Source organism: Castor canadensis, chromosome X, assembly GCF_047511655.1.
Source record: "Castor canadensis chromosome X, mCasCan1.hap1v2, whole genome shotgun sequence".
Taxonomy (NCBI): domain Eukaryota; kingdom Metazoa; phylum Chordata; class Mammalia; order Rodentia; family Castoridae; genus Castor; species Castor canadensis.
Window position 1 is genome coordinate 57,037,368 of NC_133405.1, and position 14,579 is coordinate 57,051,946.

A 14,579-nucleotide genomic window follows, 5' to 3' on the forward strand; every position below is an offset into this window, starting at 1 on the left:
TAAAGATTAGCATGGAAATAAATGAAATGGAAACTAAAAAGAAAACAGTATAAAGAATTAGTGAAAATAGTTGGTTCTTTGGAAGGATTAAGAAAGCCTTAGCTGAACTAGTCAAAAGAAAGAAGGAAAAGACTCAAATTAATAAAATTGATATGAAAAAGGGGATATCACAATATATACCAATGAAATCCAAACTATCACTATGGAATACATTGAATTCTAATGATCTGCAAAATCCAGAAGAAATTAATATATTTCTAGATGTATTTGACAAACTAAAATTGAACCATGAGGATATAAACCACTTAAAGTGAACTATAACAAGCAATGAGATTGAAGCAGTAATAGTCTCCAAATAAAGATGAGCCCAGGACTAGATGGATTCACTGTAGAATTCTACCAGATCTTTGAAGAACTAACAACAGCAGGGAACAGTGCCTCACACCTGTAACCCTAGCTACTTGAGATGCAGAGATCAAGAGGATCGTGGTTCAAGGCCAGCCTGGACAAAAAGTTCCTGAGACCCCCCCCCCCGCCAGCTCACCAATGACTGGGAGTGGTGGTGCATGCCTGTCATCCCCAACTACGCAGGGAAGGACAAATATGAGGATCATGATCCAGGCCAGCCCAGGCATATAAAGAGAGACCTAATGCAAAAACATTTGGGGGCATGTCTCAAGTATAGAGCACCTGCCCAGTAAGTGCAAGGCCCTGACATCAAACCCCAGTATCAACAAAAACAAAAATAAAAACAAAACAATAAAAGAATGCTCCTCAAACTATTCAATAAAATAAAAAGGGAAGGAATGCTACCAAACTCATTCTATGAAGCCAGTATTACACTCATACCAAAACCTGATAAGGACACAACCAAAATAAAAAAAAAAGAAAGAAAGAAAACTGTAGGCCAATTTTCTTGATGAATACAGCCACAAAAATTCTCAGTAAAATACTTGCAAACCAAATTCAACAAAACATTAAAATGATCATACACCATAATCTCGTTGGTTTCATTCTAGAGATGCAAGGATGATTCAACATATACAAATCAATACATGTAATACAGCACATAAACAGAATCAAGGACAAAAAAAACCACATCATCATTTCAAAAAAGCCTTTCACAGAGTTCAATATCCTTTCATAATAAAAGTTTTAAAGAAACTAGGAATAGAAGTTAAATGCTTAAACAAAATAAAGGCTATATGTGATAAACCTATAGCCACCAACATACTAAACAGAGAAAAACTGAAATTATTTCCTCTACAGTTAGGAATGAGACAAGATTATTCACTCTCCTCACTCTTACTCAATATAGTACTGGAATTCCTAGGCAAGAGAAAGAAATAAAAGGGAATCAAGTAGGGAGGGAAGAAGCCTAATTATTCCCATTTGCAGATGGCATGATCTTATACTAAAGATTCTACCAAAAACAACTTGGTCTCATAAACACTTTCACAATGTAACAGGATATAAAGTTACCATGCAAAGATAAGTAGTTTTTCTATATGCAAACAATGAACAGCCTGACAAAGAAATCAGAAAAGATGGGCCATTCCAAAAAGCCTAAAAAAAAAAAACAAACCTAGGAATAAACTTAACTAAGGAGATGAAAGACCTCTACAATGAAAACTATAAAGCCTTGAAGAAACTACCAGAAGATGGAAGGACCTCCCATGTTCATGTATTGACTGAAATAATATTGTGAAAATGGTTATACTACCCCAAACCATCTACAGATTGAACGCATTTCCCATCAAAATTCCAATGTCATTCTTAATGTCAGATCGAAAACCTTGAAACTTCTACAAGGAAAACACTGGAATGTATTAGAAAAGTTATTTATTTTCTGAATAGGACTCCAATCACCTAGGAAAAAAGAGCAAGAATTGACAAATGGGATTGTATCAAATTAAACCATCTGCACATCAAAGGAACCAATTACAACAATGAAGAGACAGCCCAGAGAATGGGAGAAAATATTTGCCAGCTAGTCAATGAATAAAGGATTAATATCCAGAATATATAAACAGCTGCAAAATTAAATACCAAAAGAACAAATAATCCAAATAAATGGGAAAATGAATTATACATTCTCAAAAGAAGCACAAATGACTAACAGGAAGAAATGTTTAATATCCTAGCTATAAAGGAAATGTAAATCAAGCAACACCAAGATTCCATCTCATTCCAGTAGAATGGATATCATCAAGAAAACAAATGGCAAATGCTGGTCCAACTCCCAATGAATGAATATGGGAAATGGGGCATATATACACAATTGAGTATTATTTAGTTATAAAAAATGAAATTATGTCATTTGAAGGAAAATGAATGGAACTAGAAATCATGTTGAAAAAGATAAGTCAGCTCAAAATGCCAACTATCTCATGTGCTTTCTCATACATGGAATATAGACCTAAAATGATGATAACAACAATAAATACGACAGTGATGATAATGGAACATGAGTGCAATCAGGCAGAATCTGGGGGGATTGTTGGGAAAGGGAGAGGAAGGCAAAGGTACTGTAGGAAAAAGAAGATTGAAGTATGTTACATGCATATGAAGATGATAGTATAATGAAGCCCACCAAATGCTGTTAGAAAAAGGGGGACAGGACAGAGAGGGGTTAAGGAAATATAACAGAGGGGGTGTACTTGCTCAAAGTATACTGTGCACATCTATGGAATTATCACAATGAAATTCCCTTGTACAATTAATTCTTGCTAATTAAAAATATTTATATCATAAAAGAAAACTTGGCATATAGCTTGAGGTATAAGGAAATACAGTTTTGCTTAAAAGGGAGTAATGACCATGTAATTAACGATTTGTCACTTATAAAAGTCTCAAAGTTGCTTATAGTATGTATGGATTACATTTAAATAGATAAAAAGAACACAAAAGGTCTCCATGCTTCCACATTACTGTGAGCCTGCTCTATGCTATGCAGTGAAAAATAATATATAATTGGTATTCAATAGGTATTGTTTTCTTTCTTTAAAGACAAATGAGTTCATACTGGATCCTTAGCAATAATGATATTTTTGTTATTGTTGGGACTAGGGTTTGAAGTCAGGGCTTTGTGCTCTACCTCTTGAGTCACACCTCCAGCCCATTTTGCTCTGGTTATTTTCAAGATGGAGTGTCACAAACTATTTGCCTGGTCTTACCACAAACCACAATCCTCCCAAACTCAGCCTCCCAAGTAGCTAGAACCACAGGTGTGAGTCACCAATGCCTGGATAGCAGTAATGATTCTGATTAGCTATAAATAAAACTGCTTCAAGGCCATGTAGCACAGCATATTTCACAAGGGAAGTTATTCATTCTACTTAACATTGCTCTGGAAAATACTGCTAACTACTAGGCTTAGGTGATATATGGTAATTTCCTCAGCAACAGAAGGAAATAAATATGATTACCTCAAATTCTTTCCTAGCTCTCAGGTCTATGAAAATACAAACTGATGTACCTGATAGCCTTAAAGGGTCTGAAGTTGTTGAAATAAGCCTGTATTTGTTTTCTTAAACTTGGGCAATAATAACATGGCTAAAATACTAATGAGACCCTATTATACACATGATTTCTACAAAACCTCTAAGGTACCAGTATACACTGAATTAAAGAATTTCAGAGTCAAGTGTCTTAAAAAGCAAGGCATTCACCTACTATATTGTAACAGCTTTATGTGGGAAATTGAATTTAAAGTGACTTCAGTAGTGCTGAAACTTATCAAATAGGTTAGTATGTTCTAATCACACAGGCAAGACTCTCACAATCCTGATATTTAACAATTATTGCAATTGAGTACCCACAGACACAATGATTTACCAGATATTAACAGAACTTCCATGAAAGCTCCACCTTTTAAAAAGTGCCTATTTACAAAGGTAGTAAAACGCAAACAACAGTAAGATTATATTCCATACCTATCAGATGAGTGAAATCAACATCTAATCTTTGTCTATACTTGAAGTCTGGGTCTATACCACTGCAGTGCAGCACTATCTGTGAAACACACTCCTCAATTATTTTATAGTACTGTGGCCTGAAAAAAAAGAGAGAAAATATTTGTAAATATTTTTTCTACCTATACAAATCAAATATCATAGGAAGGGATTCAGTATAGTAAAAGAACTAAGTCTTTCTAGTACAACTTCAAAAAATCCCATTAACCACTATACTCCTTTAGGAAAAATATGCCTTCAGGTTAAAGATAGTTTGGATGTTATGGTGCCAAACTCACTGTGATGTAATCAAGTGCAAATATTTATTGGCCTCATATTCTACTTTTCAGACAGGCATGCTGTGTTCAAAGATTCTTTACAATCTTACCTATTTAATTACTTAAACTATTGTTTCTAAAGTTGATAAAAACAAACGACCCTTTAGTCCTACATCTATGAACACAGAAATGGCTCTGGACATTCAAAACTTTTCAATTTCAATAAGGGATGAGTTTGTTGGCATTAGGTGGCAAGCAATGCCTTTAATTTACTACAGCATTTTTGCTCAAAATAGCTATAATCGCTTACGAAACTCTACTAAGCCACTTATGTTACAGACTATTCCAAAGATCTATTTGTGCAACATATTTTTAAAAATCCATTTTATAAAGGCAAATACACTTAATATGCATGGCTATTGTGGCAATTCATTTAAAGTGTCAAAGGTTTTAAAACATATCCTAATTCTGTAATCTATCAAGGAATTTTGGCCTTAAAAATAGCCACTGACGTATTGCAAAATTTAAAAAAGGAACTTTTTACATTAAAATTTGGAGAAGATATAGTATTTGTCATGGGCTAATAAATTCAACAGAAGAAAATCAACCAGAAGCACTACCTTATACAAATCATGATATAAAAACCCCTAAATATAGCTTGCCAGCCTAATAAATGTGTGAAGCCAAACAGATTGTAATAACCCTCCTAGGCCTTTACTGATGGGGATGGACCTAAGAATAAAAACTAACATATATTACACATGTGGGGGCTTTTTAAGTCATCATCATCAGGTCTAGTGTAAATAATATTGGATGATAATCTCAGTCCAGTCACGGACTCTGGGTAAATAAGGAAAATGAAACTGTTCTCTGAGAGGCCAGGTTAACAATCCATAAGTGGAATAAAAGTGCTTGTCACACTTCTACCTCACATGGGTGTTGTTAGGATCAAAGAAATGCTATTTGTAGTTGCTCATTTATTTGCACTTTTGAGAAATGAATACTTTCATACAAATGATGCCTCTTGGTAAACAAGTACTTCTGAGCATTGTTCGCCTTTAATTGTTAGAGCTTAATTTAGAAAAAAAATATGTTTAATGCATGACCATCTTTCTTGCTCAAAAATGGCATATGATTTAATATTTTTAACATTTTTCTATGTCATGATGTCCATCAAATTATTGTTCTGGCCTGAACTATAATAGTTCTCTATGTGACTTTACAACTGTCATTTTGTTATGACTACACTTCCCTCATGGTAGCCTTCCTTTTCCTTTTAATCAAGCAGGTTTGGAGAAATCAGAGAACCTAGGTTGTCAGAATTTCATGAAAACTATAGTATGAAGAAAACTAACAGTCTCTTGAACAGTAATATGAGAAGATCATGGTCACCAGTCTATGGATAATTTTAGTCACTCAGAAAGCTTTTAAAAACTTTTCAGTTTTCAAATATATTTCCCATTACTAGACTCTAAAACTTTTGACTTTATGGGTTATTATAATACTCATTTATTTTGAAAAACTACATCACTGTACATAAAGCTGAAATATGTGCATTATTATTTTTTAGACGTTAAGATCACATTTTTACTAAATACTATAAAAAAATAGTAAACATTACTTATTAAAACATGTAAGATAAAAAAGTTCTAGTATCTTTAATCTTTTCTCTGTGTTACCATTATCTAGGAAAGAAAATTCATCAGATCAATAATATATGTTTAGTTCATTGCTACTAACAGTCTTGCTGCTTGGGTGCCCCATTTATATACGCAGTTGTCTTCTGGCCCAATTAAAAATAAATGAGCACCTTTTTATAAGTGTTACCTAAAGTAGTCAAAGTCTTTTATTCCATTAATTTATATATTTATATATTGCACAGGTCCCACTACACTGTAAATTTTCACTTACTATCCAATTCAAATTATAAACATAGCAGTCTCAGAACTCCCTCTTACCTGATATAATAATCATTTCTGATGAGTAAAAAATGTTGTAGAATGGATAATAAGTAATTCTCAGCAGCAGTGTCTTTCAACATATTGTATAGAAGATGGTACACTTCATTCATATCAGTAGAAAGTAAGTAAAGGGAAACAAAGACTCTTGGTGAATATTTCATTCATATCAGACAGCTTAATTTCTAAGAATATAGATGTATCATTGTGACTATGTCTAAACATTCAATTCCAAGAATGATACAGTATTTAAAAATTTAACAAATAAAATAATTTCATAGAGTTACTTTAATCTTTTAATTATAAAAACAGACCTAAGGACCATTTTGTTTCTAAGACCATTTGGCTGCCAAAACCTTAAATGATCAGTCAGTCATTCGTAAATTGTAAAATTCAGAATATAGTTGGAACCACTGGAACAGCGATACCATCAATGAAAATGGTTTTGTCTTGGTCTCCCTGAAGTTGTGATAGAGGGCCTATATTATTTATTCAAGACATTACTACTCTATTTTCACTGCTACATGGCATAGGAGACAAAAAAGAATCCTGTGAACTACTAAAAGATCACAAAACTAGCTTTATTCTGTCCAAATGAAATACAAAATCTAAAATTATTGTTTGCATTCATTTATATTTCATTTGATAAAAGATAGATAGTACATACAATGAACACTGAAGCATATTTTGTTTAGTACATTAAAAAGTGGTAGAAGTTACATGCCTTTAGTAAACTAGAAAACAGATTTCAAAAATGAATTAACTTTTACAACAGAAATGGGGACCTAGAAAATCATTGTAAAATAAAGGTAAAAGATGAGATGTAATCCAACATCCTAAAAACAACCTGGTATGTCAACATTTTCCCTGAAGTAGAATTAAATACATGATGGATTACTTCTTAGAGCCCACATAAAAGTGCTGTGTTAAAGTATCACAAGGTCCCTTAAATGGCTATAGAATAAATGCAAGGTTTGATTTTTTAAATTTCTATAAAAAGCCAAGATATATATTAATTGATGTAAAAAGTATTTAATATTAGAGAAGTCATTACAAATTGGTGTCACAAAGATTGGATAAGAAATTATTAGAAATTATTCCTTATAGTAACATTGTTATTCATCTCATACACATTTATCCAATACCTATATGTAAGACTCCAATGGGAACACTGGAGAAAAAAATACAAAACATAATATTGTTTCCCTCAGTCTCACAGGGGCACAGAAGTTTACATAAATAAGATAGAACAATGTATTGTGCGAATTTCAGGGAGGAAAATATTACTCCAACTTTTTTGGAGAGTTGCAGGGGCGGGGATGGGAGGAGAACATGTCATCAAGAAAAAGTTCAACTCAAAAGCTACTTTGGTTCAGAAGTATTTCCCCAATTCCAAAAATCCATAAGTAAGAGACAAACTGCTAGTCATGCTATGACTACCATCTCTAAGACCTCAAATCATTTCACATCACATCACTGCCATAGGAAGACAATATGGTAGCTGTACTTGACTCAGATACTTCTACAACATAGCTTTGTTATAGTCAGCAGCTATTATATCTAAATATTTTTGTTTAGCTAAGAAACACAAATATCCATTAGGCAATTAAACACATTGAAAATGTGTATTAGCTATAGTTACCATATGAACTCAGTGACCTTTTCTTCATTCTTATGTATAAAATATACCACTTTGGGTGCTTATCTATTCAAGACCACTGAACAGTGTATATCTATAATACAGCGAGCCATTGTGCAGATTTCAATATAGTTTGTGCAACTCATCAGAATAGTTTGACAGTTCCTCAGCATGAATCTCAAGGACAGCATCACAGTGAGGTTCTAATGCAAGTAAGTGTACATAAAATGGGCTAGCAGACAAGAGCTTTAACAATCGTCCAAAAACATCACACACAAATACTGTTTTCACAATATATGCAAAATTATTTTTGTGGTTTGTCAAAGGATATTCCATTTCTGCTCGAATGTCATTGAGACGATGTGATAATTCAGTTAGGTCATCCTCTTTATTCTCATCAAATACTTTCAACTGAATATCAAGCTCATCATTCTCTTTCTCTTTGAGATCCTAGTACATAAACACAAAACTTAGTAGATGAACAACAGTTTAACAACAGCATATTTTGATAATAAGGGGCAGAATGCAATTATTCATTTATAAACAGAAGCAATTTCAAATATTGACCAAGGCACTTGGTTTCCTAAAAGAAAGTAAATGCACCTAAGTTTTTCTATTTCAAAATAAAAGAACTTTTTTTTACATTCACTCTATTTTTCTTCCATGCCCCAGATCTTCATTATTCACATTAAAAAATTTATGATCACTTCTACAGCAACAAAAAAAAACACTAATTGCTAACACAACCCAAACTAAATGCTGTCGTTTGGACTAAACATACTAATCAAAGATCACTAAAGAACTCATGCAGTTAGAACATTCACATATGCCTCTGGCAAAAAAGCAAAGACAGATCAACTGTATTAATGAAGAAAAAATGCAAGGATATATTCAAGCACAACAGTCCCAAGTATGGCGTGAAAAAATTATACGAACAAATTTACTTGAAATGATATTTTGTGATTTTTAAAGCAAAAAGGTGATAGGATTTTTTTAAATCAAGCTGTATATCTTGCCTCCTCCCCCACCTTTTATTTTTGCTTAGCCTAGTCACAAAATACCAACTTGGGCCTTGAAGATTTGTTTTTGTAATACATTATAAGCACATGCATTACAAACCTCTGATAAGTTTCAAAATAATAGTATAAAAAACACTGGAAGCATGCCACACTAGAGATTGTTGGGCTTAAAATATATCACCTGGCATATCTTTTAATATGTGTCCATTAAGTTGCAGCTTTCAAAACCCAAATGGATAATCATAACTGTAGATGCTCAAGGGTGAAACCGAAAGTAGGACTAGGATTTCAGAGCTGAGCTTGAATTCTAAAAAGAAATGCAAGCATTGTGTACTTCAAATTAGGAAAATAAACAAAATGGGATGCATTTCTTATTTCTATTTTTACTCAATGGAACAATTATAAATGAAGATGTAAAGGATATTACTGAAGCCAAACACAAACCTAAGCTATTTCTAGGTGTTCTTTCTCTAGCATTCACATACACAGTAACGAATATATGTATATAGTATATGAAAATGTTTTAATATTTCTATATAGTCTCATATAAACATACAAGAAATAAATGTATTTATACTTTGTTTCCTCCTTACTAAGGACTTGCTTTGGGTATAGTTGTCCAATTTAAAAGGAAATGAAGAGCTTATTGGAATGCAGAATTATGTAATGTTAGTGGATCATATTATCAGATGATTCCTGAACTCTATTCAGAAAAATCACAGAAACCAAACACGCCCAATATGCTGACCAGTACAGAAACAAACTTTCACAGATTTTAGAGTAAGGACATTTCTTTGTGTTCATGTCATAATATACTCTCTTAGACATTCACCATAAAACTTAAACATATTCAAATGTTTAAAAAGTAGAAAAATTTAAGTTAAGCACTGTCACGTAAGCAGCACCACAACTTTATAAAAAATGGAAATCAGTCGGTATGATTAAAATATTTCACTGAAAATAACTGGTTAAATCTGTAATTTATATAGCACAATGTAAAAATATGTACATGTGCAAATATGTACATATATTATAAATGTTCTAGGTCTATTAAGATAAAAATATATAGATACATATACTTAGTTATGGTTATAAAATTTCCTTCTGGTCAAATGTGAAACCTTGAAAGATACAGCTATAATTCTTGAGAAAATAAAAATTTAATGAATTGACAAAGATTTTTACACATTACAAATAATAGGAAGGCTAGCCTATAAAGGAAAATGTTAAAATATGTCACAAAGTTTTACATTTAAAAGGTAGAATATCATAAAATTGCTGAACTACACTATTCCTAATATGAAAAATATTATAAATATACTTGTCACATTTTAAACAGACCTATTCTATAGTTATCAATTTTTTCTGCAGAATCCCTGAAATAACATAATTAACTTTCTATCATATAGTGTACTTCAAAGGAAATCAAAGCCCATTACCAATATATTACTGATTACCACCCAAGCAAATCAAAATTGAGTCTTTAAAGGAATAAGGAGGTTTATGAGTCTTTTATAAGAGATTAAGCATGTCCATTTGCCTATAAACACAATTTTTTACTACATTGTTCTTTCATATATCTGATTTACCTAATATTTACTGATTTAACAAGATAAAAGGCAGATGGAGAAACCTTCTCAAGAAATCAATGTAAATTAAGTATAAACCAAATACTATTTGAAGAGTTACTACAGAGTATATAACAACTCATTTATTCCAAATTACTAAAGCAAATTTATCAAAATTCAATTTTCTATATTAATGAAATGTAAACTCCCTATAAACACCAAAATTTAACTACAAAGATAGAGGGCATTTAAAAAATAAATGTTTACAGCATACATTTACAATAATTGCCTTGTATTGAGGATCTTGACAATTATTAAGAAAAAAGTTTCACTCTGCTAAAATGTTATAACGTCAAGGGTTACTAACATACCAAGAACTATTTTCCCCTAAAACCTAATGGCTCTAGATAGGTCTAACTTTTGATTCATGTGCCAACAATTAATATTAGCACTAGCCACATCTGCTTTGAATATGCAATATTCTGGAAAAGTAGGGAGCACAACTTGCTAGAACTATGTATAAAATCAGAATTAATAAAAAAAATTAAGGATTTTTGTTAGTATAAATTACTATTACAAAGGGATTTCATGGTGATTTTTCCATATATGAGTATAATGTACTTTGATCAAATTCACCTTTCTACTATACTTTAATTCCCTCCCTCCTAAAATTAAGGATTTTTAAAGGCTTATCAATGAATACATCAAGCTTCAATGCCTATATAAAGGATGTTTAATGTTACTATGAATACTAGTGTTTTAATTAAAGATTTAGTTAATTATCTAGTCAATTATCTAGATAGTAGGTGACATATGAGGTATATCTAGTATACATTAAAGCATGATCATTTTGTCCTTTTCCAAATCATAATAGTTAGTTGCAATAACAACAAAAAGTACTGAAATCTAAGATACCAAACAAAAGAGGTCTCCAATCTCAACAAGGGCTATCTGTCTGAATACTGTTTCTCATCCTAAACATCAGAAATACCTAGGTACCTCGGGAGGATTTTTTTTTCACACCAAACATCTCTGACCCAACCAAGAGAGTAAGAGATTTTCCTTGTCTCTTTTAATAATGCTATCAAAGAAAGTTATTCTTTTGTCAATATACTTGTTAAATAAAATATAGAACCACAGTAGTTAACCTGTATTTATAGAAAAAGGTGCTCATTTATCTCTGATCCAAAATAAAATTATTCCAAATATATTTTAAACATCATAATTGGAACAAATATTCATTCAATTTAAGAAACAAAACTGTTTTCTTTAGAAAAGGTCCTAAAAACACTATAACAAGAGTACCAGTCTTAAGCAATGTGTCTAGAACATACGAATCAAAATTCTATGCATACTTATGCTGAATAGAAATGAGATCAATCTAAGTTATCAAAGAGGAAAGCAAAACATTTTTAAATGAAAATTGAAACTAAGAAAAAAGGTAGTCTTTTATGTTCGCAATATTCAAAATTCAAAGAAAAGAAGTTCCCTTTTGACTTAAAGAAGACCCCCAAAATAAAACCCCACATCACTTTGGGGTACATCATTATTTGAATTCTGAATCATCACTTGTGTACCGAGACAGATAGTACTGCAATATAAAAGCTTACAAAGTAACGCTTTTCAAAAGAAAATAGCAAGGCCCTTGTATGTACTCTACATCAAAAAGCACTTTTGTCAAAGAAAGAAATTGTTAGAGTTCATTAGCATAATACATGTGTACATTCAACTTACTGGTAACATTGTTTTTAGGCCTGAACGGAGGAATTCATTCCTTAAATGTATTCGAAAATCAAGTTCATATGGAGAAGTGACAAGGGCATTTATCAGTTGCATGCAGGCCACCTATAATAAGAAAGTAAATTTTGTTAAAAAAATTTTAAGTAAATTAAGGTAATGTTCAGATAATACATTTACTAAAGGCATCAATACATATAAAATACGAAGGATTTTACAAGCATAATGATTATGACTTTGAGTCACAAACAACAAAATTAACAATAAAGTTTCTGATCTCCAAAATAATTCTAACAAAGATGTAATGGATAATAATGTGCGTTAGGGTTTGCTGAACAATATGAAGGAATACTAATCTCCTTCTGAGAAACCTAAATTGCCAAAAGTGTGTACACAGAGCCCTCTGAACAGATCGTGAAATGTATCTTTCATATTCAACTGTCCTCAGAGTGAGCTTGGCCTCAATTCTACATAGTTATAAGTGCTTTTGTAAAATAAATCAAATACAGTTGTAAAATTACCCTGATATTAAACAGGGAGCAGTGATAACTTGGAGAGATTAATACAATGATTTGCAGTCTTCCCATCCTTTTGTTGGGACGGATTTGTACAAAATACATAGAGTATTAAAATAATAATTAAAAAGAGTTAACTTAGTAGGTGTGAAGAATTAATGCGAGTGAATTAAGGACAACTCAAAGGCACTGTGGCACCAATACTTGAGTATAGTGCATAATTATAAGGGCTTGTTTTCAAATGAAGTGTTACATTAATTACATTGATACTGGAAAATGAGTGTTCCTTTTCTTATTCTCTGATCTTGAGTTTCCTTATTATAAAAGGAGACTTATTTTCTGGAATTTCAAGTCAGAAGGGAATCAATAGAATGCTAATTTCTAGGTGTTCCATACATCATTCCTAGAGAACATTTTTAGAAAATGCTGCTGAAATATAAGATAACTGGCTAATAGTTTAATTGAAGTGCCCCAAATTTAAAGGGACTATTTTTAAAGTATGTAATAAGTAGCGGAGTGTTTTAAGAGCTGACTTCAAGAAGACTCTTGGGAAATGCCAAATTAAAAAAATACATATGCTAAGTATACAAAGAAAGAACATAAATAAACCAATAGCTAGCATGGAAAAGACACATTAACAAAAGAAAAGTGTTTCAAATCTATTTTAACTTGAATTATCCAGATATTACGATAGCTATTCTTTCAAGAATGGAAGAAAAGATTAAGAGGTATATCACATACAGGTTCAATAATCAAGTGTTTCATGTTTTAAAAGGGACAACTGAGTGTATAATATTACTAGATATTTAAGTGATAATTGAACTATGTAAGTCCAATTTCTAGGAAGGTTCAGATATCAAGGTAAAACACTTAGACAACTAAATATTTGCAGTACAACTGGTATAACTTTAAAAGGAGTAACTGATAAGTTATTATGAGGTTTATGCCTTAATGGATTACATAACCTTTCTATTTACAATAAATCAAGAATGGTGGGACATGCCTATAATCCCAGCTATGTAAGAGGCATAAGAAGGAGGCCAATCTCAGACAAAAAAGCACAAGATCTTATCTAAAAAATAACTAAAGCAAAAAAGGGCTGGGGATGTGGCTCAAGCGGTAGAGTGCATGAGTAGCAGGTGTGAGGCCCCAGTACTGTCAAAGAAAAAAGAAAACGTGTTAAGTCTCTACAGAGTTTTAATAGATGGGGATACAAGTTTGCATATTGTGTACAATGCTATATTGTTGTATTTGCTTAAATGATTCTTGTTATGTTACAACTATGACATGACCTAACAAGCCAAAGTACACACCCAATCTAAAATTAATAGACAGAAAAGTTGCCATCTGCTATTGTTTTTGCCAGAAGAAATTCTAGCTTAATGGCTTGTATTAATGCACTATAAGTAAAGAGAACATTTCCATAAGAAACAAGTTCTTCACACAAATAAAAGTACTTGGATCAGAAGACAATAAAAATCATAAAAGTCAAAATTAATGAATAAACCAACATTAAAGTGACTTTAAATTTAATAATACAAACAATGCAATACTATTAAGTTTATATAATGCATAAATATATAGTTGACTATTAAAAAAAGAAGTTGAATCCATTAATTATAGCATAAAATAATTAGAGACTTCTGAAGTCATAGCTTAAATAAGGCAATACTTTAATAATTTACCATTTATTATCAAATTATAATATATATACGTGTGTGTATATATATATATATATATATATACACACACATATAAGGAACATAAAATCATCTTATTTCCATTTCTTTATGCCCCAACTGCCTCACTTTTCAGAGAACAGGAACATATCAATTCAAAATTGAAACTGTTTCCAAATACAAAGTTAAATAAAAATATGATTAGTTTAATGAGAAAAATATATTACTTTATT

At 31.6% G+C, this 14,579-nt stretch overlaps 1 protein-coding gene across 4 annotated transcripts in view; it reads right to left on the reverse strand.

The window, feature by feature from the left end:
• The window catches only part of Diaph2 (diaphanous related formin 2), an 879,521-nt gene that overhangs the window by 597,296 nt on the left and 267,646 nt on the right, over positions 1-14,579 (reverse strand). For all 4 annotated transcript variants that reach the window (XM_074062667.1, XM_074062668.1, XM_074062666.1 and 1 more), the window contains 4 exons: positions 12,150-12,260; positions 8,160-8,278; positions 6,190-6,306; positions 3,936-4,054 (listed from right to left, as the gene is read on the reverse strand). In XM_074062667.1, the coding sequence (XP_073918768.1) occupies positions 3,936-4,054; positions 6,190-6,306; positions 8,160-8,278; positions 12,150-12,260 (466 nt within the window). The remainder of the gene's footprint in view (positions 1-3,935; positions 4,055-6,189; positions 6,307-8,159; positions 8,279-12,149; positions 12,261-14,579) is intronic.